This window comes from Bombina bombina, chromosome 4, assembly GCF_027579735.1.
Source record: "Bombina bombina isolate aBomBom1 chromosome 4, aBomBom1.pri, whole genome shotgun sequence".
Lineage (NCBI taxonomy): Eukaryota > Metazoa > Chordata > Amphibia > Anura > Bombinatoridae > Bombina > Bombina bombina.
Window position 1 is genome coordinate 957,518,944 of NC_069502.1, and position 26,387 is coordinate 957,545,330.

General features: G+C 41.5%; 1 protein-coding gene across 1 annotated transcript in view; it reads right to left on the reverse strand.

Moving 5' to 3' along the window:
• The window catches only part of TMEM87B (transmembrane protein 87B), a 287,374-nt gene that overhangs the window by 84,708 nt on the left and 176,279 nt on the right, over positions 1-26,387 (reverse strand). Inside the window, exon 8 of the mRNA XM_053711969.1 lies at positions 17,272-17,368. Coding sequence (XP_053567944.1) covers positions 17,272-17,368 — 97 coding nt within the window. The remainder of the gene's footprint in view (positions 1-17,271; positions 17,369-26,387) is intronic.

Sequence of the window (26,387 nt, forward strand, 5' to 3'; positions counted from 1 at the left end):
GCAGAGGAAGTTGATGCTGCACCTGCCTTGAAATTTCGAAAGGCACGAAAATTAGACTGTTTGGCCTTTGATTTGGCCCTGTCCTGAGGAAGGGTATGACCCTTACCTCCAGTAATGTCAGCAATAATTTCTTTCAAACCAGGCCCGAATAAGGTCTGCCCCTTGAAAGGAATGTTGAGTAATTTAGACTTTGAAGTCACGTCAGCTGACCAGGATTTGAGCCATAGCGCCCTACGCGCCTGGATGGCGAATCCGGAATTCTTAGCCGTTAGTTTAGTCAAATGAACAATGGCATCAGAAACAAATGAGTTAGCTAGCTTTAAGAGTTCTAAGCTTGTCAACAATTTCAGTCAATGGAGCTGTATGGATGGCCTCTTCCAGGGCCTCAAACCAGAATGCCGCTGCAGCAGTGACAGGCGCAATGAATGCAAGGGGCTGTAAAATAAAACCTTGTTGAATAAACATTTTCTTAAGGTAACCCTCTAATTTTTTTATCCATTGGATCTGAAAAAGCACAACTGTCCTCAACCGGGATAGTGGTACGCTTTGCTAAAGTAGAAACTGCTCCCTCCACCTTAGGGACAGTCTGCCATAAGTCCCGTGTAGTGGCATCTATTGGAAACATTTTTCTAAATATAGGAGGCGGGGAAAAGGGCACACCGGGCCTATCCCACTCCTTACTAATAATTTCTGTAAGCCTTTTAGGTATTGGAAAAACATCAGTACTCACCGGCATTGCACAGCCTACACAATTTCTCTGGCACTGCAATTGTGTCACAGTCATTCAGAGCAGCTAATACCTCCCCAAGCAATACACGGAGGTTCTCAAGCTTAAATTTAAAATTAGAAATCTCTGAATCAGGTCCCCCCCGATTCAGAGACGTCACCCACAGACTGAAGCTCTCCGTCCTCAGGTTCTGCATATTGTGATGCAGTATCAGACATGGCTCTTACAGCATCTACGCGCTCTGTATCTCATCTAACCCCAGAGCTATCGCGCTTGCCTCTCAATTCAGGCAATCTGGATAATACCTCTGACAGGGTATTATTCATGATTGCAGCCATGTCCTGCAAAGTAATCGCTATGGGCGTCCCTGATGTACTTGGCGCCATATTAGCGTGCGTCCCTTGAGCGGGAGGCGAAGGGTCCGACACGTGGGGAGAGTTAGTCGTCATAACTTTCCCCTCGACAGACCCCTCTGGTGACAATTCTTTTTATAGATAAAGACTGATCTTTACTGTTTAAGGTGAAATCAATACATTTAGTACACATTCTCCTATGGGGCTCCACCATGGCTTTTAAACATAATGAACAAGTATCCTCTGTTTCAGACATGTTTGTACAGACTAGCAATGAGACTAGCAAGCTTGGAAAACACTTTAAAGCAAGTTAACAAGCAATATAAAAAAAACGTTACTGTGCCTTTAAGAGAAACAAATTTTGACAAAATTTGAACTAACAGTGAAAAAAGGCAGTTACACTAACAAAATTTTTACAGTGTATGTAACAAGTCAGCAGAGCATTGCACCCACTTGCAAATGGATGATTAACCCCTTAATAACAAAAAAAGAATAATAAATGACAAAAACGTTTTTTAATCAACTGCCACAGTCTACTGTGATTGTTACCCTCCTCAAACACAACTTTGAAGCCTTTTGAGCCCTTCAGAGATGTCCTCGATCATGCAGGAAGAAGCTGAATGTCTCTGTCAGTATTTTTAGCTGCACAGAAAAGCACTAAAATAGGCCCTTCCCACTCATATTGCAACAGTGGAAAGCCTCAGGAAACTGTTTCTAGGCAAAAATCAAACCAGCCATGTGGAAAAAACTAGGCCCCAATAAGTTTTGTCACCAAACATATATAAAAACGATTAACATGCCAGCAAACGTTTTATATTACACTTTTATAAGAGTATGTATCTCTATTAATAAGCCTGATACCAGTCGCTATCACTGCATTTAAGGCTTTACTTACATTAATCCGGTATCAGCAGCATTTTCTAGCAAATTCCATCCCTAGAAAAATATTAACTGCACATACCTTATTGCAGGAAAACCTGCAAGCCATTCACCCTCAGAAGTTACCTCACTCCTCAGAATATGTGAGAACAGCAATGGATCTTAGTTACTTCTGCTAAGATCATAGAAATCACAGGCAGATTCTTCTTCTAATGCTGCCTGAGATGAAACAGTACACTCCGGTACCATTTAAAAATAACAAACTTTTGATTGAAGTTAAAAAAAACTAACTATAATACACCACTCTCCTCTTACTACATCCATCTTTGTTGAGAGTTGCAAGAGAATGACTGGATATGGCAGTGAGGGGAGGAGCTATATAGCAGCTCTGCTGTGGGTGATCCTCTTGCAACTTCCTGTTGGGAAGGAGAATATCCCACAAGTAATGGATGATCCGTGGACTGGATACACTTAACAAGAGAAATAGCTCCCTCCACCTTAGGGACCCTCTGCCACGAGTCCCGCATCGGAGTCTGATATGGGAAACATTTTCTTAAAAGTAGCAGGAGGATGCGAACGGAATACCGGTCTATCCCACTCCTTAGTAACAATTCCGAAATCTCCTCTTAGGGACCAAAAAAATCAGTGTAGGCAGGAACTCTAGGAATCTGACCATTCTTACACAATTTCTCTGAATCTACAATAGGGTCACAATCATCCAGAGTCGCTAAAACCTCCCTGAGCAATAAGCGGAGGTGTTCTAGTTTAATTTAAAAGCCGTCATATCTGAGTCTGTCTGAGGGAACATATTTCCTAAGTCAGAAATATCTGCCTCAGCCAGCAATCTCTCACTTCAGAACATTGTGAGGGTACATCGGATATGGCTAATAAAGCGCCAGAGGGCTCAGTGTTTGTTCTCACACCAGACCTGCTGCGCTTCCCCTGCAACCCAGGCAGCTTAGATAAAACCTCTGTGAGGGTAGTATTCATAACTGTGGCCATATCTTGCAGGGTGAAAGAATTAGACGCACTAGAAGTACTTGGCGTTGCTTGTGCGGGCGTTAATGGTTGTGACACTTGGGGAGAATTAGATGGCATAACCTGATTCTCTTCCGACTGAGAATCATCCTGCGACATACTTTTAGTAGCTAAAATATGTTCTTTACAATTTATTGACCTTTCAGTGCATGAGGGACACATTCTAAGTGGAGGTTCCACAATGGCTTCTAAACATATTAAACATTGACTTTCCTCAATGTCAGACATGTTGAACAGGCTAGTAATGACTACAAACAAGCATGAAAAACTTTATTTAGTGAAACAAATAATCTTAATAAAACGGTACTGCGCCTTTAAGAGAAAAAAAAAGCATACACGTTGTGCAAAAACAGCCTAAACATGCACCAAATTTTTCAAATTTTGTAAGCAGACACAATATATGTAGTTAAGATTGCCCCAAGGTAATTTAACAATTAACCTTTCATGTGCAAACCGGATGGAAAAATAGGCCCAGATCCGGAAAAAAACACCCTCAGGCACTTGCACAGCCCTGCTGTGTCCCCTACCTGCCCTCAGGGATAGTAAATGTGGGGTTAAAGCTTGATTTGACCCAAAACATCCACCAGGGCCCTCAGGAGTTAGAGCTTTGCTGCGAGAAAAGAACTGCGCATCTGAGGGCGTGAAAACATAATTTATGCTTACCTGATAAATTTATTTCTCTTGTGGTGTATCCAGTCCACGGATCATCCATTACTTGTGGGATATTCTCCTTCCCAACAGGAAGTTGCAAGAGGATCACCCACAGCAGAGCTGCTATATAGCTCCTCCCCTAACTGCCATATCCAGTCATTCGACAGAAGACAAGCAGAGAAAGGAGAAACCATAGGGTGCAGTGGTGACTGTAGTTTAAAATTAAAAAATACCTACCTTAAAATGACAGGGCGGGCCGTGGACTGGATACACCACAAGAGAAATAAATTTATCAGGTAAGCATAAATTATGTTTTCTCTTGTAAGGTGTATCCAGTCCACGGATCATCCATTACTTGTGGGATACCAATACCAAAGCTAAAGTACATGGATGAAGGGAGGATAAGGCAGGTACTTAACGGAAGGTACCACTGCCTGTAAAACCTGTCTCCCAAAATAGCCTCCGAAGAATCAAAAGTATCAAATTTATTGAATTTTGAAAAGGTATGAAGCGAAGACCAAGTCGCCGCCTTGCAAATCTGTTCAACAGAAGCCTCATTTTTAAAGGCCCATGTGGAAGCCACAGCTCTAGTAGAATGAGCTGTAATCCTTTCAGGAGGCTGCTGGCCAGCAGTCTCATAAGCTAAGCGGATTATACTTCTTAGCCAAAAGAAAGAAAGGTTCCCGAAGCCTTTTGGCCTCTCCTCTGTCCAGAAGTAGACAACAAACAAAGCAGATGTTTGACGAAAATCTTTAGTAGCTTGTAAGTAAAACTTTAAAGCACGAACCACGTCCAGATTGTGTAATAGACGTTCCTTCTTTGAAGAAGGATTAGGACACAAAGACGGAACAACAATCTCTTGATTGATATTCTTATTAGATACCACCTTAGGTAGAAACCCAGGTTTGGTACGCAGAACTACCTTATCTGCATGGAAGATCAGATAAGGAGAAACACATTGTAAGGCAGATAACTGGGAAACTCTACGAGCCGAGGAAATAGCTACCAAAAAAAGAACTTTCCAAGATAAAAGTTTGATATCTATGGAATGAAGAGGTTCAAACGGAACCCTCTGAAGAACTTTAAGAACCAAATTTAAACTCCATGGTGGAGAAACAGGTTTAAACACAGGCTTGATTCTAACTAAAGCCTGACAAAATGTCTGAACGTCTGGGACATCCGCCAGACGCTTGTGCAAAAGAATAGACAGCGCAGAAATCTGTCCCTTTAAGGAACTAGCTGACAATCCTTTCTCCAATCCATCTTGGAGAAAAGATAATATCCTGGGAATCCTGACTTTACTCCATGAGTAGCCCTTGGATTCACACCAATAAAGATATTTACGCCATATCTTATGATAGATTTTCCTGGTGACTAGGCTTTCGTGCCTGAATTAAGGTATCAATGACTGACTCTGAGAAACCACGCTTTGATAAAATCAAGCGTTCAATCTCCAGGCAGTCAGCCTCAGAGAAATTAGATTTGGATGGTTGAAAGGACCTTGAAGTAGAAGGTCCTGTCTCAGCGCAGAGTCCATGGTGGAAAGGATGACATGTCCACCAGATCTGCATACCAAGTCCAGCGTGGCCACGCAGGCGCTATCAAGATCACTGATGCTCTCTCCTGCTTGATTTTGGCACTCAGACGAGGGAGCAGAGGAAACTGTGGAAACACATAAGCCAGGTTGAAGGACCAAGGCGCTGCTAGAGCATCTATCAGCGTTGCCTTGGGGTCCCTGGACCTGGATCCGTAACAAGGAAGCTTGGCGTTCTGGCGAGACGCCATGAGATCCAGTTCTGGTTTGCCCCAACGATGAATCAATTGTGCAAACACCTCCGGATGGAGTTCCCACTCCCCCGGATGAAAAGTCTGTCGACTTAGAAAATCCGCCTCCCAGTTCTCTACACCTGGGATATGGATAGCTGATAGGTGGCAAGAGTGAATCTCTGCCCAGCGAATTATCTTTGAGACTTCTAACATCGCTAGGGAACTCCTTGTTCCCCCTTGATGGTTGATGTAAGCCCACAGTCGTGATGTTGTCCGACTGAAATCTGATGAACCTCATTGTCGCTAGCTGAGGCCAAGCCTGAAGAGCATTGAATATCGCTCTCAGTTCCAGAATATTTATTGGAAGGAGTTTCTCCTCCTGAGTCCACGATCCCTGAGCCTTCAGGGAGTTCCAGACTGCCCCCCAGCCTAGAAGGCTGGCATCTGTCGTTACAATTGTCCAATCTGGCCTGCGAAAGGTCATACCTTTGGACAGATGGACCCGAGATAGCCACCAGAGAAGAGAATCCCTGGTCTCTTGATCCAGATTTAGTAGAGGGGACAAATCTGTGTAATCCCCATTCCACTGACTGAGCATGCATAGTTGCAGCGGTCTGAGATGTAGGCGTGCAAACGGCACTATGTCCATTGCCGCTACCATTAAGCCGATTACTTCCATGCACTGAGCCACCGAAGGGCGAGAAGTGGAATAAAGAACACGGCAGGAATTTAGAAGTTTTGATAACCTGGACTCCGTCAGGTAAATTTCTCATTTCTACAGAATCTATCAGAGTTCCTAGAAGGAAACTCTTGTGAGAGGGGATAGAGAACTCTTTTCCTCGTTCACCTTCCACCCATGCGACCTCAGAAATGCCAGACACTATGTCCGTATGAGACTTGGCAATTTGGAAATTTGACGCCTGTATCAGGATGTCGTCTAAATAAGGGGCCACTGCTATGCCCCGCGGTCTTAGGACCGCCAGAAGAGACCCCAGAACCTTCGTAAAATTCTTGGGGCTGTAGCTAACCCAAAGGGAAGAGCTACAAACTGGTAATGCCTGTCTAGGAAGGCAAACCTGAGAAACCGATGATGATCTTTGTGTATCGGAATGTGAAGATAAGCATCCTTTAAATCCACTGTAGTCATGTATTGACCCCTCCTGGATCATAGGTAGGATGGTACGAATAGTCTCCATCTTGAATGATGGAACTCTGAGGAATTTGTTTAAGATCTTTAGATCAAAATTGGTCTGAAGGTTCCCTCTTTTTTGGGAACCACAAACAGATTTGAGTAAAATCCCTGTCCCTTGTTCCTCCTGTGGAACTGGATGGATCACTCCCATAACTAGGAGGTCTTGAACACAGTGTAAGAATGCCTCTCTCTTTATCTGGTTTGCAGATAATTGTGAGAGGTGAAAACTCCCTTTTGGAGGGAGAAGCCTTTGAAGTCCAGAAGATATCCCTGGGATATAATTTCCAATGCCCAGGATCCTGGACATCTCTTGCCCACAGCCTGGGCGAAAGAGCGAAAGTCTGCCCCCTACTAGATCCGTTATCGGATAGGGGGCCTGTTCCTTCATGCTGTCTTAGAGGCAGCAGCAGGCTTTTTTGGCCTGCTTACCCTTGTTTCCAGGTCTGGTAAGGTCTCCAGACCGACTTGGACTGAGCAAAACGTTCCCTCTTGTTTTGCATTAGAGGAAGTTGATGCCGCACTCGCCTTGAAGTTTCGAAAGGCACGAAAATTAGTCTGTTTGGCCCTTGATTTGGACCTATCCTGAGGAAGGGCATGACCTTTTCCTCCAGTGATATCAGCAATGATCTCCTTCAAACCAGGCCCGAATAGGGTCTGCCCCTTGAAGGGAATGTTAAGCAGCTTAGACTTTGAAGTAACGTCAGCTGACCATGATTTAAGCCATAGCGCCCTGCGCGCCTGAATAGCAAAACCAGAATTCTTAGCCGTTAGTTTAGTCAAATGAACAATGGCATCAGAAACAAAAGAATTGGCTAGCTTAAGTGCTCTAAGCTTGTCAAGTATGTCATCCAATGGGGTCTCTACCTGTAAAGCCTCTTCCAGAGACTCAAACCAGAACGCCGCAGCAGCAGTGACAGGAGCAATGCATGCAAGGGGCTGTAGGATAAAACCTTGTTGAATAAACATTTTCTTAAGGTAACCCTCTAACTTTTTATCCATTGGATCCGAGAAAGCACAACTGTCCCCGACAGGGATAGTAGTAAGCTTAGCTAGGGTAGAAACTGCTCCCTCCACCTTAGGAACTGTCTGCCATAAGTCCCGTGTGCTGGCATCTATTGGAAACATTCTTAAAAATAGGAGGGGGAGAGAACGGCACACCTGGTCTATCCCATTCCTTAGTAATAATTTCTGTAAACCTTTTAGGAATTGGAAAAAAACATAATTTATGTAAGAACTTACCTGATAAATTCATTTCTTTCATATTAGCAAGAGTCCATGAGCTAGTGACGTATGGGATATACATTCCTACCAGGAGGGGCAAAGTTTCCCAAACCTCAAAATGCCTATAAATACACCCCTCAACACACTCACAATTCAGTTTAACGAATAGCCAAGAAGTGGGGTGATGAGAAAAAAGTGCGAAAGCATATAAAATAAGGAATTGGAATAATTGTGCTTTATACAAAAAATCATAACCACCACAAAAAAAGGGGCGGGGCCTCATGGACTCTTGCTAATATGAAAGAAATGAATTTATCAGGTAAGTTCTTACATAAATTATGTTTTCTTTCATGTAATTAGCAAGAGTCCATGAGCTAGTGACGTATGGGATAATGATTACCCAAGATGTGGATCTTTCCACGCAAGAGTCACTAGAGAGGGAGGGATAAAATAAAGACAGCCAATTCCTGCTGAAAATAATCCACACCCAAAATAAAGTTTAATGAAAAAACTAAGCAGAAAGATTCAAACTGAAACCGCCTGCCTGAAGTACTTTTCTACCAAAAACTGCTTCAGAAGAAGAAAATACATCAAAATGGTAGAATTTTAAGTAAAAGTATGCAAAGAGGACCAAGTTGCTGCTTTGCAAATCTGATCAATCGAAGCTTCATTCCTAAACGCCCAGGAAGTAGAAACTGACCTAGTAGAATGAGCTGTAATCCTTTGAGGCAGAGTTTACCCGACTCAACATAGGCCATGATGGAATTAAAGATTTCAACCAAGATGCCAAAGAAATGGCAGAAGCTTTCTGGCCTTTTCTAGAACCGGAAAAGATAACAAAATAACTAGAAGTCTTTCGGAAAGGACTAAGTAGCTTCAACATAATATCTTTAAGCTCTAACAACATCCAAAGAATGCAACGATTTCTCCTTAGAATTCTTAGGATTAGGACATAATGAAGGAACCACAATTTCTCTACTAATGTTGTTGGAATTCACAACTTTAGGTAAAAATTCAAAAGAAGTTTCGCAACACCGCCTTATCCTGATGAAAAATCAGAAAAAGGAGACTCACAAGAAAGAGCAGATAATTCAGAGACTCTTCTGGCAGAAGAGATCGCCAAAAAGGAACAAAACTTTCCAAGAAAGTAATTTAATGTCCAAAGAATGCATAGGTTCAAACGGAGGAGCTTGAAGAGCCCCAGAACCAAATTCAAACTCCAAGGAGGAGAAATTGACTTAATGACAGGTTTTATTACGAACCAAAGCTTGTACAAAACAATGAATATCAGGAAGATTAGCAATCTTTCTTTGAAAAAGAACAGAAAGAGCAGATTTTTGTACTTTCAAAAGAACTTGCGGACTAAAACCTTTATCTAAACCATCCTGAAGAAACTGTAAAATTCTCGGAATTCTAAAAGAATGCCAAGAAAAATGATGAGAAAGACACCAAGAAATATAATGTCTTCCCGACCTCTATAATATATCTCTCTGGATACAGATTTACGAGCCTGTAACATAGAATTAATCACAGAGTCTGAGAAAATCTCTTTGACCAAGAATCAAGCGTTCAATCTCCATACCTTTAAATTAAGGATTTGAGATCCTGATGGAAAAAAGGACCCTTGAGACAGAAGGTCCTGGTCATAGCGGAAGAGTCCACGGATGGCAAGAGGCCATCCGGGACAAGATCCGCATACCAAAACCTGTGAGGCCATGCCGGAGCTACCAGCGAACAAACGAGCATTCCTTCAGAATCTTGGAGATTACTCTTGAAGAAGAACTAGAGGCGGAAAAGATATAGGCAGGATGATACTTCCAAGGAAGTGATAATGCATCCACTGCCTCCGCCTGAGGATCCCGGGATCTGGACAGATACCTGGGAAGTCTCTTGTTTAGATGAGACGCCAATCAGATCTATCTCTGGAAGCTCCCACATTTGAACAATCTGAAGAAATACCTCTGGGTGAAGAGACCATTCGCCCGGATGCAACGTTTGGCGACTGAGATAATCCGCTTCCCAATTGTCTATACCTGGGATATGAACCGCAGAGATTAGACAGGAGCTGGATTCCGCCCAAACCAAATTCGAGATACTTCTTTCATAGCCAGAGGACTGTGAGTCCCTCCTTGATGATTGATGTATGCCACAGTTTGTGACATTGTCTGTCTGAAAACAAATGAACGATTCTCTCTTTAGAAGAGGCCAAGACTGAAGAGCTCTGAAAATTGCACGGAGTTTCCAAAATATTGTCGGTAATTCACCTCCCTGAGATTCCCAAACTCCTTGTGCCGTCAGAGATCCCCACACAGCTCCCCCAACCTGTGAGACTTGCATCTGTTGAAATTACAGTTTCAGGTCGGAAGCACAAAAGAAGCCCCCTGAAATTAAACGATGGTGATCTGGTCCACCACGTTAGAGAGTGTTCGTAACAATCGGTTTATAAGATATTAATTGAGATATCTTTGTGTAATCCTTGCAACCATTGATTCAGCATACAGAGCTGAAGAGGTCGCATGTGAAAACGAACAAAGGGGATCGCGTCCGATGCAGCAGTCATAAGACCTAGAATTTCCATGCATAAGGCTACCGAAGGGAATGATTGTGACTGAAGGTTTCGACAAGCTGAAATCAATTTTAGACGTCTCTTGTCTGTTAAAGACAGAGTCATGGACACTGAATCTATCTGGAAACCCAGAAAGGTTACCCCTTGTCTGAGGAATCAATGAACATTTTGGGGAATTGATCCTCCAACCATGATCTTGAAGAAACAACACAAGTTGATTCAGTATGAGATTCTGCTAAATGTAAAGACTGAGCAAGTACCAAGATATCGTCCAAATAAGGAAATACCCAATACCCTGTTCTCTGATTACAGAACAGAAGGGCACCGAGAACCTTTGTAAAAATTCTTGGAGCTGTAGCTAGGCCAAACGGCAGAGCCACAAACTGGTTAATGCTTGTCCAGAAAAGAGAATCTCAGAACTGATTAATGATCTGGATGAATCGGAATATGCAGATATGCTTCCTGTAAATCTATTGTGGTCATATAATGCCCTTGCTGAACAAAAGGCAAGATAGTCCTTACAGTTACCATTCTTGAACGTTGGTATCCCTTACATAACGATTCAATATTTTAGATCCAGAACTGGTCTGAAGGAATTCCTCCTTCTTTGGTACAATGAAGAGATTTGAATAAAACCCCATCCCCTGTTCCAGAACTGGAACTGGCATAATTACTCCAGCCAACTCTAGATCTGAAACACAATTCAGAACTGCTTGAGCTTTCACTGGATTTACTGGGACACGGGAAAGAAAAAATCTCTTTGCAGGAGGTCTCATCTTGAAACCAATTCTGTACCCTTCTGAAACAATGTTCTGAATCCAAAGATTGTGACAGAATTGATCCAAATTTCTTTGAAAAAACGTAACCTGCCCCCTACCAGCTGAGCTGGAATGAGGGCCCGCACCTTCATGTGGACTTAGAAGCTCGGCTTTGCCTTTCTAGAAGGCTTGGATTTATTCAGACTGGAGATGGTTTCCAAACTGAAACTGCTCCTGAGGGATGAAGGATCAGGCTTTTGTTCTTTGTTTGAAACGAAAGGAACGAAAACGATTATTAGCCCTGTTTTTACCCTTAGATTTTCTATCCTGTGGTAAAAAAGTTCCTTTCCCACCAGTAACAGTTGAGATAATAGAATCCAACTGAGAACCAAATAATTTGTTACCCTGGAAAGAAATGGAAAGTAGAGTTGATTTAGAAGCCATATCAGCATTCCAAGTCTTAAGCCATAAAGCTCTTCTAGCTAAAATAGCTAGAGACATAAACCAGACATCAACTCTGATAATATCAAAAATGGCATCACAGATAAAATTATTAGCATGCTTGAAGAAGAATAATAATATTATGAGAATCATGATCTGATACTTGTTGCGCTAAAGTTTCCAACCAAAAAGTTTGAAGCTGCAGCAACATCAGCCAATGATATAGCAGGTCTAAGAAGATTACCTGAACACAGATAAGCTTTTCTTAGAAAGGATTCAATTTTCCTATCTAAAGGATCCTTAAACGAAGTACCATCTGGACGTAGGAATAGTAGTACGTTTAGCAAAGGGTAGAAATAGCCCCCATCAACTTAGGGATCTTGTCCCAAAATTCTAATCTGTCAGACGGCACAGGATATAATTGCTTAAAACGTTTAGAAGGAGTAAATGAATTACCCAATTTATCCCATTCTCTGGAAATTACTTCAGAGAATAGCATTAGGAACAGGAAAACTTCTGGAATAACCACAGGAGGATTTAAAGACCTTATCTAAACGTTTAGAATTAGTATCAAGAGGACCAGAATCCTCTATTTCTAAAGCAATTAGTACTTCTTTAAGTAAAGAACGAATAAATTCCATTTTAAATAAATATGAAGATTTATCAGCATCAATCTCTGAGACAGAATCCTCTGAACCAGAAGAGTCATCAGAATCAGAATGATGATGTTCATTTTAAAAATTCATCTGTGAGAGAGAAGTTTTAAAAGATTTTTTATGTTTACTAGAAGGAGAAATAACAGACATAGCCTTCTTGATGGATTCAGAAACAAAATCTCTTATGTTATCAGGAACAATCTGCACCTTAGATGTTGAAGGAACTGCAACAGGCAATGGTACATTACTAAAGGAAATATTATCTGCATTAACAAGTTTGTCATGACAATTAATACAAACAACAGGCCGGAGGAATAGCTACCAAAAGTTTACAGCAGATACACTTAGCTTTGGTAGTTCCCAGCACTAGACAGCGATTTTCCTGAAGTATCTTCTGACTCGATGCAACATGAGACATCTTGCAATATGTAAGAGAAAAAAACAACATATAAAGCAAAATTGATCAAATTCCTTAAATGACAGTTTCAGGAATGGGAAAAAAATGCCAATAACAAGCTTCTAGCAACCAGAAGCAAAGAAAAAATGAGACTTAAATAATGTGGAGACAAAAAGCGACGCCCCTATTTTTTAGCGCCAAATAAGACGCCCACATTATTTGGCGCCTAAATGCTTTTTGGCGCCAAAAATGACGCCACATCCGGAACGCCGACATTTTTTGGCGCAAAAGGACGTCAAAAATGACGCAACTTCCGGTGACACGTATGACGCCGGAAACAGAAAAGATTTTTTGCGCCAAAAAAGTCTGCACCAAAATGACGCAATAAAATGAAGCATTTTCAGCCCCCGCGAGCCTAACAGCCCACAGGGAAAAAAGAGTCAAATTTTTTAAGGTAAGAAAAAATGATGATTCAAATGCATTATCCCAAAAATGAAACTGACTGTCTGAAAATAAGGAATGTTGAACATCCTGAGTCAAGGCAAATAAATGTTTGAATACATATATTTAGAACTTTATAAACAAAGTGCCCAACCATAGCTTAGAGTGTCACAGAAAATAAGATTTACTTACCCCAGGACACTCATCTACATGTTTGTAGAAAGCCAAACCAGTACTGAAACGAAAATCAGCAGAAGGGTAATGAGTATATCGTCGATCTGAAAAGGGAGGTAAGAGATGAATCTCTACGACCGATAACAGAGAACCTATGAAATAGACCCCGTAGAAGGAGATCACTGCTATTCAAATAGGCAATACTCTCCTCACATCCCTCTGACATTCACTGCATGCTGGAGAGGAAAACCGGGCTCCAACCTTGCTTGCGGAGCGCATATCAACGTAGAATCTAGCACAAACTTACTTCACCACCTCATAGGAGGCAAAGTTTGTAAAACTGAATTGTGGGTGTGGTGAGGGGTGTATTTATAGGCATTTTGAGGTGTTTGGGAAACTTTGCCCCTCCTGGTAGGAATGTATATCCTCATACGTCACTAGCTCATGGACTCTTGCTAATTACATGAAAGAAACATCAGTGCACACTGGCACTGCATAGTATTTGTCAATCTACACAATTTTTCTGGCACTGCAATTGTATCCAGTCATTCAGAGCAGCTAAAAGCTCCCTAAGAAACACGTGGAGGTGTTCAAGCTTAAATTTAAATGTAGACATATCAGAATCAGGTTGAATCTTTTTCCCTGAGTCAGAAACATCAGCCACAGAAAGAAGCTCTCCTTCTTCAGCTTCTGCATATTGTGAGGCAGTATCAGACATAGCTCTTAAAGCGTCAGTATGCTCTGTATTTCGTCTAACTCCAGAGCTATCTCGCTTTCCTCTAAATTCAGGTAGTCTGGGCTAATACCAGCTGACAGTGTATTATCCATGACTGCCGCCATGTCTTGTAAAGTAAACGCTATGGGCGCCCTAGATGTACTTGGCGCCATTTGAGCGTGAGTCCCTTGAGCGTGAGTCAAAGGATCTGACACGTGGGGAGAGTTAGTCGGCATAACTTCCCCCTCGTCAGAGTCCTCTGGTGATAAATTTTTTAAAGACAGAATACGATCTTTATTGCTTAAAGTGAAATCAGTACATTTGATACACATTCTAAGAGGGGGCTCCACAATGGCTTTTAAACATAATGAACAAGAAGTTTCCTCTATGTCAGACATGTTTAGACAGACTAGCAATGAGACTAGCAAGCTTGGAAAACACTTTAAATCAAGTTAACAAGCAAATATAATAAACGGTACTGTGCCTTTAAGAGAAACAAATTTTGTCAGAATTTGAAAAACAGTGAAAAAGGCAGTAAATCAAACTAAATTTTTACAGTGTGTATAATAAGTTAACAGGGCATTGCACCCACTTGCAAATGGATGATTAACCCCTTGGTTCAAAAACCGGATGAAAAAAAACGATATTGACGTTTTTTACCAGTCACACCAAACTGCCACAGCCTTGCTGTGGGCCTACCTTCCCCAACAAACGATTTTGAAAGCCTAAGAGCCCTTTAGAGATGTCCTATAGCATTCAGGGGACCCTTGGAGGAAAGCTGGATGTCTCAGCTCTGTAAAAGTTACTGCCGCAAAAAAGCGCTTAATTTAGGCCCCTCCCACTCATAGTAACACAGTGGAAGGCCTCAGGAAACCTGTTTCTAGGCAAATTTAAGCCAGCCATGTGGAAAAAACTAGGGCCCCAAAAAGTTTTATCACCAAAGTATATATAAAAAACGTTTAAAACATGCCAGCAAACGTTTTATATTGTAAATATAAAAGAGTATTACCTCAGAAAGTAAGCATGATACCAGTCGCTATTAAATCACTGTATTCAGGCTTACCTTACATAAATCTGGTATCAGCAGCATTTTCTAGCATTCACATCTTCTAGAAATTTTTAACTGCACATACCTCATAGCAGGATAACCTGCACGCCATTCCCCCGCTGAAGTTACCTCTCTCTTCAGTCATGTGTGAGAACAGCAATGGATCTTAGTTACAACCTGCTAAGATCATAGAAATCACAGGCAGATTCTTCTTCTATTTTCTGCCTGGGACAAAATAGTACAACTCCTGTACCATTTAAAAATAAACTTTTGATTGAAGAAAAAAACAACTACGTTTCACCACTTCTCTCTTACTACCTCCATGCTTGTCGAGAGTTGCAAGAGAATGACTGGATATGGCAGTTAGGGGAGGAGCTATATAGCAGCTCTGCTGTGGGTGATCCTCTTGCAACTTCCTGTTGGGAAGGAGAATATCCCACAAGTAATGGATGATCCGTGGACTGGATACACCTTACAAGAGAAAATAGGCCCGTCCATCTCACTCGATGTCTCCAGCCTCAAAGAACCGCACCAGAGCGGTTATAACTAGCCATGTGTGCCCTCAATAAAGATGCCCAAAACGTTGTCACAAAACGTTAAAGGACTTCCAGATCATAAAAACATTTGCCCACAAACATTTACAAGTCAGTGTCAACCATATATGTAATTGGGCCCCTCATGCAAGCTTAGTAATGCCCTGCTTATTAACTCTAGGATTACTGCTACCCTCCTGGGTATAATGTGGCCTTTCTGAATACACAGTCTCTCCAGAAAAATATGACTGAACATACCTCATTGCTGCATAGCATGAAACCGTTCCTCACACTGAAGTTTCCTGTACTCCTCAGCCTCTGTGGGAACTGCACTGGATCTTAGTTACAAATGCTAAGATCATCATCCTCGAGGCAGCAGTCTTCATCCATCTGCTGCCTGAGAGTAAATAGTACACACCGGTACCATTTAAAATAAACTCTTGCTTGAAGAAATTAAAAACTAATATTTTATCACCTCTTTCACTTTACCCTTCCTAGTACTTAGAGTAGGCAAAGAGAATGACTGGGGGTGGAGCTAAGGGAGGAGCTATATAGACAGCTCTGCTGTGGTGCTCTTTGCCACTTCCTGTAGGGAAGGATAATATCCCACAAGTAAAGGATGAATCCGTGGACTTGTCTTACTTTTATAGAAGAAAACACGCTCACATGGCTGCCAAACAGCCAAATTGCAACAAGTCTCTTATTTGTATCCAATTGACACTTGCACATTACAAGTGCGGAAAGAAAGAAAAACAATGTTGCATGTAGCAATCCTTTAGTTAAATCACAGACCGAAACATCACCATTTGTATCACTTTGAGCACTTAGTGTATAAAACCCGCTCAAGCACAGCTGTAAATGGTGAAACACTGTTCAGTGTAGGACAAACAGAACTCACATTGCATTTCATTTCTATATCTTCTCACCGCTCTTCATGGATGACCGATAATGCAGCAACGGACCAATACTCTCATGACATGAGACGTGTTTCTACAACAAATCCTTGCTGTCGGTTGCTATTTCCAAATATTGCAGACGAGGAAGCAAGCTAAGTTTGTGTCAACTCCTAGTTTGAAGTTGCCGGTTAGAAAAGCATCAGCATGACGCGTTTCGCCCCTCCCACAAACAGGGCTGGCTTTCAGGGCTTCATCAGATGCTGTGACATCGGTGTGTTGCCTTTTTATCTTTTTTCCAACACCTTCTCCATTGCGCTCTGATAGATCTTTTAATTTAAAGGGCAATCAAATACATTTCCATTTACAAAAACCTACTGTTAGATAACTTTGCTGGTGATGGGGTGTGTGCCATAAACCACCATGACTTCATATAAAACTACGTTCATTTAAGACTTTAGATTCCTAAACACCACAATACTGGCACAATGCATTATTTTGATATATTATATAATATATTATATATATACACATACATACATACATACATATACACACATATATATATATATATATATATATATATATATATATATATATTATATATATATATATACACACACACATATACATACATACATATATACACATATATATATATATATATAAATATACACACACATATACACACACATGTATATATATATATATATATATATATATATATATATATATATATATATATATATATATATATATATATATATATATACACATATACACACATATACACACCACACACACACACAAGGCTGACATACCTGTTAAATTCCATTTTGCGTTTGGTGGGTCTGCTGTTATGAAGACTACTAAGATGTAGGGACCACTTTGCCATGTTGTAGCCACAATATCATGATGCTAAAAAAAGAAAACAGAGGATGTTATACTAAAAGAAAAAACATAATTTATGCTTACCTGATAAATTTATTTCTCTTGTAGTGTATTCAGTCCACGGGTCATCCATTACTTATGGGATATATTCCCTTCCCAACAGGAAGTTGCAAGAGGATCACCCAAGCAGAGCTGCTATGTAGCTCCTCCCTCACATGTCATATCCAGTCATTCGACCGAAACAAGACAAGAAAGGAGAAACTATAGGGTGCAGTGGTGACTGGAGTTTTAATTAAAATTTAGATCTGCCTCAGAAAAAGACAGGGCGGGCCGTGGACTGAATACACTACAAGAGAAATAAATTCATCAGGTAAGCATAAATTATGTTTTCTCTTGTTAAGCGTATTCAGTCCACGGGTCATCCATTACTTATGGGATACCAATACCAAAGCTAAAGTACACGGATGATGGGAGGGACAAGGCAGGAACTTTAAACGGAAGGAACCACTGCCTGTAGAACCTTTCTCCCAAAAACAGCCTCCGAAGAAGCAAAAGTGTCAAATTTGTAAAATTTTGAAACGGTATGAAGTGAAGACCAAGTCGCAGCCTTACAAATCTGTTCAACAGAGGCCTCATTCTTAAAGGCCCAGGTGGAAGCCACAGCTCTAGTGGAATGAGCTGTAATTCTTTCAGGAGGCTGCTGTCCAGCAGTCTCATAGGATAAACGTATTATGCTACGAAGCCAAAAGGAGAGGGAGGTAGCCGAAGCTTTTTGACCTCTCCTCTGACCAGAATAAACGACAAACAGGGAAGAAGTTTGACGAAAATCTTTAGTTGCCTGTAAATAGAACTTCAGGGCACGGACTACGTCCAGATTATGCAAAAGTCGTTCCTTCTTTGAAGAAGGGTTAGGACATAATGATGGAACAACAATCTCTTGATTGATATTCCTGTTAGAAACTACCTTTGGTAAGAACCCAGGTTTAGTACGCAGAACTACCTTGTCTGAATGGAAAATCAGATAAGGAGAATCACAATGTAAGGCAGGTAACTCAGAGACTCTTCGAGCCGAGGAAATAGCCATCAAAAACAGAACTTTCCAAGATAACAGCTTAATATCAATGGAATGAAGGGGTTCAAATGGAACGCCTTGAAGAACTTTAAGAACTAAGTTTAAGCTACACGGCGGAGCAACAGTCTTACACACAGGCCTAATCCTAGCCAAAGCCTGACAAAAAGCCTGAACGTCTGGAACTTCTGCCAGACGTTTGTGTAAAAGAATAGACAGAGCAGAAATCTGTCCCTTTAACGAACTAGCAGATAAGCCCTTTTCTAAACCCTCTTGTAGAAAAGACAATATCCTAGGAATCCTAACCTTACTCCATGAGTAACTCTTGGATTCGCACCAATATAAATATTTACGCCATATTTTATGGTAAATTTTTCTGGTAACAGGTTTCCGAGCCTGTATTAAGGTATCAATAACCGACTCCGAGAAGCCACGCTTTGATAGGATCAAGCGTTCAATCTCCATGCAGTCAGCCTCAAAGAAATTAGATTTGGATGGTTGAAAGGACCCTGAATTAGAAGGTCCTGCCTCAGAGCCAGAGACCATGGTGGACAGGACGACATGTCCACTAGGTCTGCATACCAGGTCCTGCGTGGCCACGCAGGCGCTATCAGAATCACAGATGCCCTCTCTTGTTTGATCTTGGCAATCAGTCGAGGTAGCAGCGGAAATGGTGGAAACACATAAGCCATGTTGAAAACCCAAGGGGCTGCTAGAGCATCTATCAGCGCCGCTCCCGGGTCCCTGGACCTGGATCCGTAACAAGGAAGCTTGGCGTTCTGGCGAGACACCATGAGATCCAGTTCTGGTGTGCCCCAACGATGAATCAGTTGAGCGAAGACCTCCGGATGAAGTTCCCACTCCCCCGGATGAAAAGTCTGGCGACTTAGAAAGTCCAAGAAAAAGAAAAAAGATTGCCAGGCACCTCCAGTATTTAAAATTTAGTAAACTTTATTGAAACAAAGTTAAAACATGGTAAGAGAGGGGATAAGATACCTCTAAAGTTAAACAGACTGACATGTTTCGGCACAAAACGCCGTAATCATAGTCTCTAAAAACTTATAAGAACAAACTGCCTTATCAACCCAGTGCTCCCATATTATTGGTGGATTACTAATTGAAATTTAAAGGCACACGGGGGATGGAGCATTGTTATTAAATCTTTATGTTAATTAATATGCAACATAAACATAAATATGTATACAGTTTAACCTGCTATTTTACTCGGAAGCAACATTCACTTATGAAATGTAAACATTTGGTAAACAGTAAATATGCATTTTTATCAATAAATTCACATACGTTTGTATAGGTTCCCTGTATTGAAGTCATAAATAATCTAATCCCTAAGAATGGCTAGATTCAAAAGTTTAAATAGCCTACTCCTTACAGTAGATGATGTCTATATCCTGAAATTTGAGAATGAATCTCCAAACCTTAAAATACAAACCATAAGCTTTAAATAATTAACTCTAAATAATTATTTCACACTGTAGAATATGAAACACACAGTGGGGCATAATCAAATAACCACATATTACTTTCCACAAAGGACATAAGATTAGCTTACACCCGTTACATGCATGTTATAAATATGTTGTAACCCATATTCAAAAAGCTTTATGGTCGTCCCTATTCCAGTAACTCTAGGTCTCCAGAGCCTTATGTACATATTTAAGTATAATTTGCAAATAGGTTACTTATACTAGAGGTGACCAGGATCTAGTTCCAATGATTAATAAAATCATATTCGGAGTTTAGGCCCAAAGGTCTTTTAGTTTGGAGCCTAAAAATCCAATACATTTCCTGCCTGGACAAGATCTTAAAAAGGTCACCCCCTCTCTTTTGTGGTTGAACCTTTTCTACAATCATCCATTTCAACGAGCGACAGTCTTTGTCGTGTCGCTGGATGAAATGGGACACCAAAGGTGTACTGCTTTTACCCACACGTATGGTCGACAGGTGTTCTCTAATTCTTGATCTGACATCCCTGGTGGTCAGACCTATGTACTGCAGTTCACAGGCTGAGCACCAGAGTAAGTATATACAATTAGAAGATCTGCAATTCAAACAAGAGGTAATATCAAAAGTTTCTCCGGTCACCACTGAAGAGAAGCTGCTCCCCACCTGAACATATTCACAGGCCTTACATTGTGAGTAACCACACCTGTAGGTACCCCTGTGTCTAAGCCAGGAGGACGATGATACCGCTGCAGAGTCTGGCTTCCTAAGCATGGATGGCGACACTGAATTTCCAATAGTTTTATTTCTCCTATAGGAGCATCTACAGCCATTCCTAGCAGTCACTGCAAGGGCATCATCTGCCACCAACAGACGAAAGGCTCACTGTGTGTAGTCCCATCCTCTAGAAAATAAGCTACTGCTTTTAGACCCCAAACATGGGGTATGGAGGAGTACAATGAGACCACATCCACAGTGAGCCATCCACAATCCGGTGACCATCTCATGTCTTCCACTTTATTCAACACCTGCTTTGAGTCCCTAGTATAACTAGGGAGGGATTTAACCAAAGGTTGTAGTACCCCATCCAGCCACTCAGAAAGGTGTTCCAACATTGAGCCTATACCATTGACTATGGGCCTACCCTGTACATTCTCTAGGGTTTTATGCACCTTCGGTAGATGGTGAAATAGTGGGATAACTGGATGTTCTACATAAAGGTACTTAGATGTTTCTAAATCAATTAATCCATCCTCTACTGCTCCATCAGAAGGTGCATTAACTCTTGTTGAAACCTGTTGGTAGGATTATGTCTAAGATGTTCATAACTGTGTCTTGCAGCTGTCTCAGAGCTTCTCTAATATAGTCAACCCTGTTCATTATGACCACTTAGAAAGTCCGCCTCCCAGTTCTCCACGCCTGGGATGTAGATCGCTGACAGGTGGCAAGAGTGGGACTCTGCCCAGCGAATTATCTTTGAGACTTCTAACATCGCTAGGGAACTCCTGGTTCCCCCTTGATGGTTGATGTAAGCCACAGTCGTGATGTTGTCCGATGAACCTCAGTGTTGCTAACTGAGGCCAAGCTAGAAGAGCATTGAATATTGCTCTTAACTTCAGAATATTTATTGGGAGGAGTTTCTCCTCCTGAGTCCACGATCCCTGAGCCTTCAGGGAGTTCCAGACTGCGCCCCAACCTAGAAGGCTGGCATCTGTCGTTACAATCGTCCAATCTGGCCTGCGAAAGGTCATACCTTTGGACAGATGGACCCGAGAAAGCCACCAGAGAAGAGAATCTCTGGTCTCTTGATCCAGATTTAGTAGAGGGGACAAATCTGAGTAATCCCCATTCCACTGAGTTAGCATGCATAATTGCAGCGGTCTGAGATGCAGGCGCGCAAATGGTACTATGTCCATTGCCGCTACCATTAAGCCGATTACTTCCATGCACTGAGCTACTGACGGGCGTGGAATGGAATGAAGGACACGGCAAGCATTTAGAAGTTTTGATAACCTGGACTCAGTCAGGTAAATTTTCATCTCTACAGAATCTATAAGGAAGGGAACCCTTGTGAGTGGTAATAGAGAACTCTTTTCCACGTTCACCTTCCACCCATGCGACCTCAGAAATGCCAGAACTATCTCTGTATGAGACTTGGCAATTTGAAAACTTGACGCTTGTATCAGAATGTCGTCTAGGTACAGAGCCACCGCTATGCCTCGCGGTCTTAGCACCTCCAGAAGTGAGCTCAGAACCTTTGTAAAAATTCTCGGGGCCGTAGCTAACCCGAAGGGAAGAGCTACAAACTGGTAATGCCTGTCTAGAAAGGCAAATCTTAGGTACCGATAATGATCTTTGTGAATCGGTATGTGAAGGTAGGCATCCTTTAAGTCCACTGTGGTCATATTACAATAAATATACCAAATATCACAAAGAAAAAAAAATGTGAAATAAATGTGATAACAAAAATCATAAAAGGAAAACCAAATAAAGTTCTGAATAAAGGATATGTCTGTGTCCTCTGGATGAGTTTTTCAGCTTGTTAGCATTCCTCAGTGAGATCCCATAAAAAAGGAAACAGAAAATTGCAACATAGTGTGAATCTGTAATGGCACTTTGAGGAAGTAGTTGTTTTGTAACAAATGACTACTCACATTTGTTGGAGCTTTCCACTAAGCTCAAGGATATGCGCACTCCCACTTTATACTGATGGGAAAACAGTACACTAGGCAAAACTTGGATACAAATTTATTTTAAAATATATAAAAGCGTCACATAAGCCTTGATAACACCACAATGTAAGGGTACAAAAGCAGATATGCTGTAATAAATGCTGTAATAAATGCTTCAAATCGCCAAACTTGCAAAGAGGTAAATGGATCAGCAGGAGTGTGACCGCCGAAACCAAAACCTCTTTAGTAGCAAGACAGTAGCGCTAAGCCCCCAGGTGTCCTGGCTAGTGTAGAGACGTGATAAAACTCAATATAGAACAGTTCAGTTCCGACGTACGTTTCGCAGGTATGCTTTGTCATGGGATCTCACTGAGGAATGCTAACAAGCTGAAAAACTCATCCAGAGGACACAGACATATCCTTTATTCAGAACTTTATTTGGTTTTCCTTTTATGATTTTTGTTATCACATTTATTTCACACTGTGGTCATATACTGACCCTCTTGGATCATGGGTAGGATGGTTCGAATAGTTTCCATTTTGAATGATGGAACTCTTAGGAATTTGTTTAAGATTTTTAGGTCCAAGATTGGTCTGAAGGTTACCTCTTTCTTGGGAACCACAAACAGATTTGAGTAAAATCCTTGCCCTTGTTTCGTCCTCGGAACTGGGTGGATCACCCCCATTACTATGAGGTCTTGTACACAGCGTAGAAATGCCTCTTTCTTTATTTGGTTTGCTGATAACCTTGAAAGATGAAATCTCCCTTGTGGAGGAGAAGCTTTGAAGTCCAGAAGATATCCCTGAGATATAATCTCCAATGCCCAGGGATCCTGGACATCTCTTGCCCACGCCTGGGCGAAGAGAGAAAGTCTGCCCCCTACTAGATCCGTTTCCGGATAGGGGGCCCTCTCTTCATGCTGTCTTAGGGGCAGTAGTAGGTTTTCTGGCCTGCTTGCCCTTGTTCCAGGACTGGTTAGTTTTCCAGGCCTGTCTGTAACGAGCAACAGTTCCTTCCTGTTTTGGAGCAGAGGAAGTTGATGCTGCTCCTGCCTTGAAGTTTCGAAAGGCACGAAAATGAGACTGTTTGGCTTTTGATTTGGCCCTGTCCTGAGGAAGAGTATGACCCTTACCTCCAGTAATGTCAGCGATAATTTCTTTCAAACCGGGCCCGAATAAGGTCTGCCCTTTGAAAGGAATATTAAGCAATTTAGATTTAGAAGTCAGCTGACCAGGATTTAAGCCATAGCGCTCTGCGCGCCTGGATGGCGAATCCGGAGTTCTTAGCCGTTAGTTTAGTTAAATGTACAATGGCATCAGAAACAAATGCATTAGCCATCTTAAGTGCTTTAAGCTTGTCCATAATTTCATCCAATGGAGCTGTGCGAATGGCCTCTTCTAGAGACTCAAACCAGAATGCCGCAGCAGCAGTGACAGGCGCAATGCATGCAAGGGGCTGTAAGATAAAACCTTGTTGAACAAACATTTTCTTAAGGTAACCTTCTAATTTTTTATCCATTGGATCCGAAAAAGCACAACTATCCTCCACCGGGATAGTGGTACGCTTAGCTAAAGTAGAAACTGCTCCCTCCACCTTAGGGACCGTCTGCCATAAGTCCCGTGTAGTGGCGTCTATTGGAAACATTTTCCTAAATATAGGAGGTGGGGAAAAGGGCACACCGGGTCTATCCCACTCCTTGCTAATAATTTCTGTAAGCCTTTTAGGTATAGGAAAAACGTCAGTACACACCGGCACCGCATAGTATCTATCCAGCCTACACATTTTCTCTGGAATTGCAACTGTGTTACAGTCATTCAGAGCCGCTAAAACCTCTCCAAGCAATACACAGAGGTTCTCTAGCTTAAATTTAAAATTAGAGATCTCTGAATCCGGCTTCCCCGGATCAGATCAGTCACCCACAGAATGAAGCTCTCCGTCATGTTCTGCAAACTGTGACGCAGTATCAGACATGGCTCTCATATCACCAGCGCGCTCTGTCCTTATCCCAGAGCTATCGCGCTTGCCTCTTAATTCTGGCAATTTAGATAACACTTCTGTCAGGGTATTATTCATAATAGTAGCCATGTCTTCTAACGTGATTTGTATGGGCGTCCCTGATGTACTTGGCGCCACAATCTCACGCGCCTCCTGAGTGGGAGGCGAAGGTACTGACACGTGAGGAGAGTTAGTTGGCATAACTTCCCCCTCGTTGTCTGGTAATTCCTTTACAGATAAAGACTGACTTATTATTTAAAGTGACATCAATACATTTAGTACATATATTTCTATGGGGCTCCACATTGGCCTTCAAACATAGTGAACAAACAGATTCATTTGTATCAGACATGTTTAAACAGACTAGCAAGCTTGGAAAATGCTTTAAAATAAATTTACAAGCAATATAAAAAACGCTACTGCGCCTTTAAGAAGCACAAAAAAAACTGTCACAGTTGAAATAACAATGAACTAAATCTGTTATAGCAACCAAATTTTCACAGTAAATATATTAGTTTAGCAGAGCATTGCACCCACTAGCAAATGGATGATTAACCCCTTAATACCCAAAAACGGATAAGCAATATGCAAATAAACGTTTTTAACACAGTCACACTGTCACAGGTCTGCTGTGACTGATTACCTCCCTCAAAATGACTTTTGAAAACCTATGAGCTCTCTAGAGACGTCCTGGGTCATGCAGGAAGAAGCAGGAAGACTGTGACTGAATTTTTACTGCGCAAAAAAGCGCTAAAATAGGCCCCTCCCACTCATTATTACAGCAGTGGGAAACCTCAGTTAACTGTTTCTTCACCAATGTACCTCACAAAAAACGATTAAACATGCCAGTAAACGTTTTTAAGATCCCTTTTTAAAGAGTATGTATTGTTATTTATAAGCCTGCTACCAGTCGCTTTTACTGCAGTTAAGGCTCATTACATTACTTTCAGTATTAGCAGCATTTTCTTAGTCAAATTCCATTCCTTAGAAAATTACATAACTGCACATACATTTAATCAGCCTGATACCAGTCGCTACCACTGCATTTAAGGCTGTACTTACATTACTTCGGTATCAGCAGTATTTTCTTAGTCAATTCCATTCCTTAGAAAAATATTTTACTGCACATACCTCATTTGTAGGAGACCCCGCACGCTATTCCCTTTCTGAAGTTACCTCACTCCTCAGAATGTGCGAGAACAGCCAGTGGATCTTAGTTACTTCTGCTAAGATCATAGAAATTGCAGGCAGATTACTTCTTCTAAATACTGCCTGAGAAAAAAACAGCACACTCCTGTGCCATTTAAAAATAACAAACTTTTGATTGAAGAAATAATTAAGTATAAAACACCACACTCCTCTCACGACCTCCTTCTATGTTGAGGGTTGCAAGAGAATGACTGGATATGACATGTGAGGGGAGGAGCTATATAGCAGCTCTGCTTGGGTGATCCTCTTGCAACTTCCGACATTCCTGTTGGGAAGGGAATATATCCCATAAGTAATGGATGACCCGTGGACTGAATACACTTAACAAGAGAAAACACACTGCAATTATTAAAGGGTCACTGTAGTCTAAAAATGACATGCTATAATCAGTTACATGCTCTATCGACCCTGCTCTACTGTGTATTTAACCTCTGCAGAGGGGTAACGCGCTGTAAATCTTCTGCTCTGGACCTACCCACTGTTGGTCCTGACCACAACCAGTTGCAGATCCAATCAGCAGCACTATTTGCAGGATCGGTAGTGGGAAAATGACATGATCTAACAGATTAGAGCATGTATTTGTTTTTTTACTATAATCGCCCTTTAACCTCATTAAAGGGACATGAAAAACAAAATTTA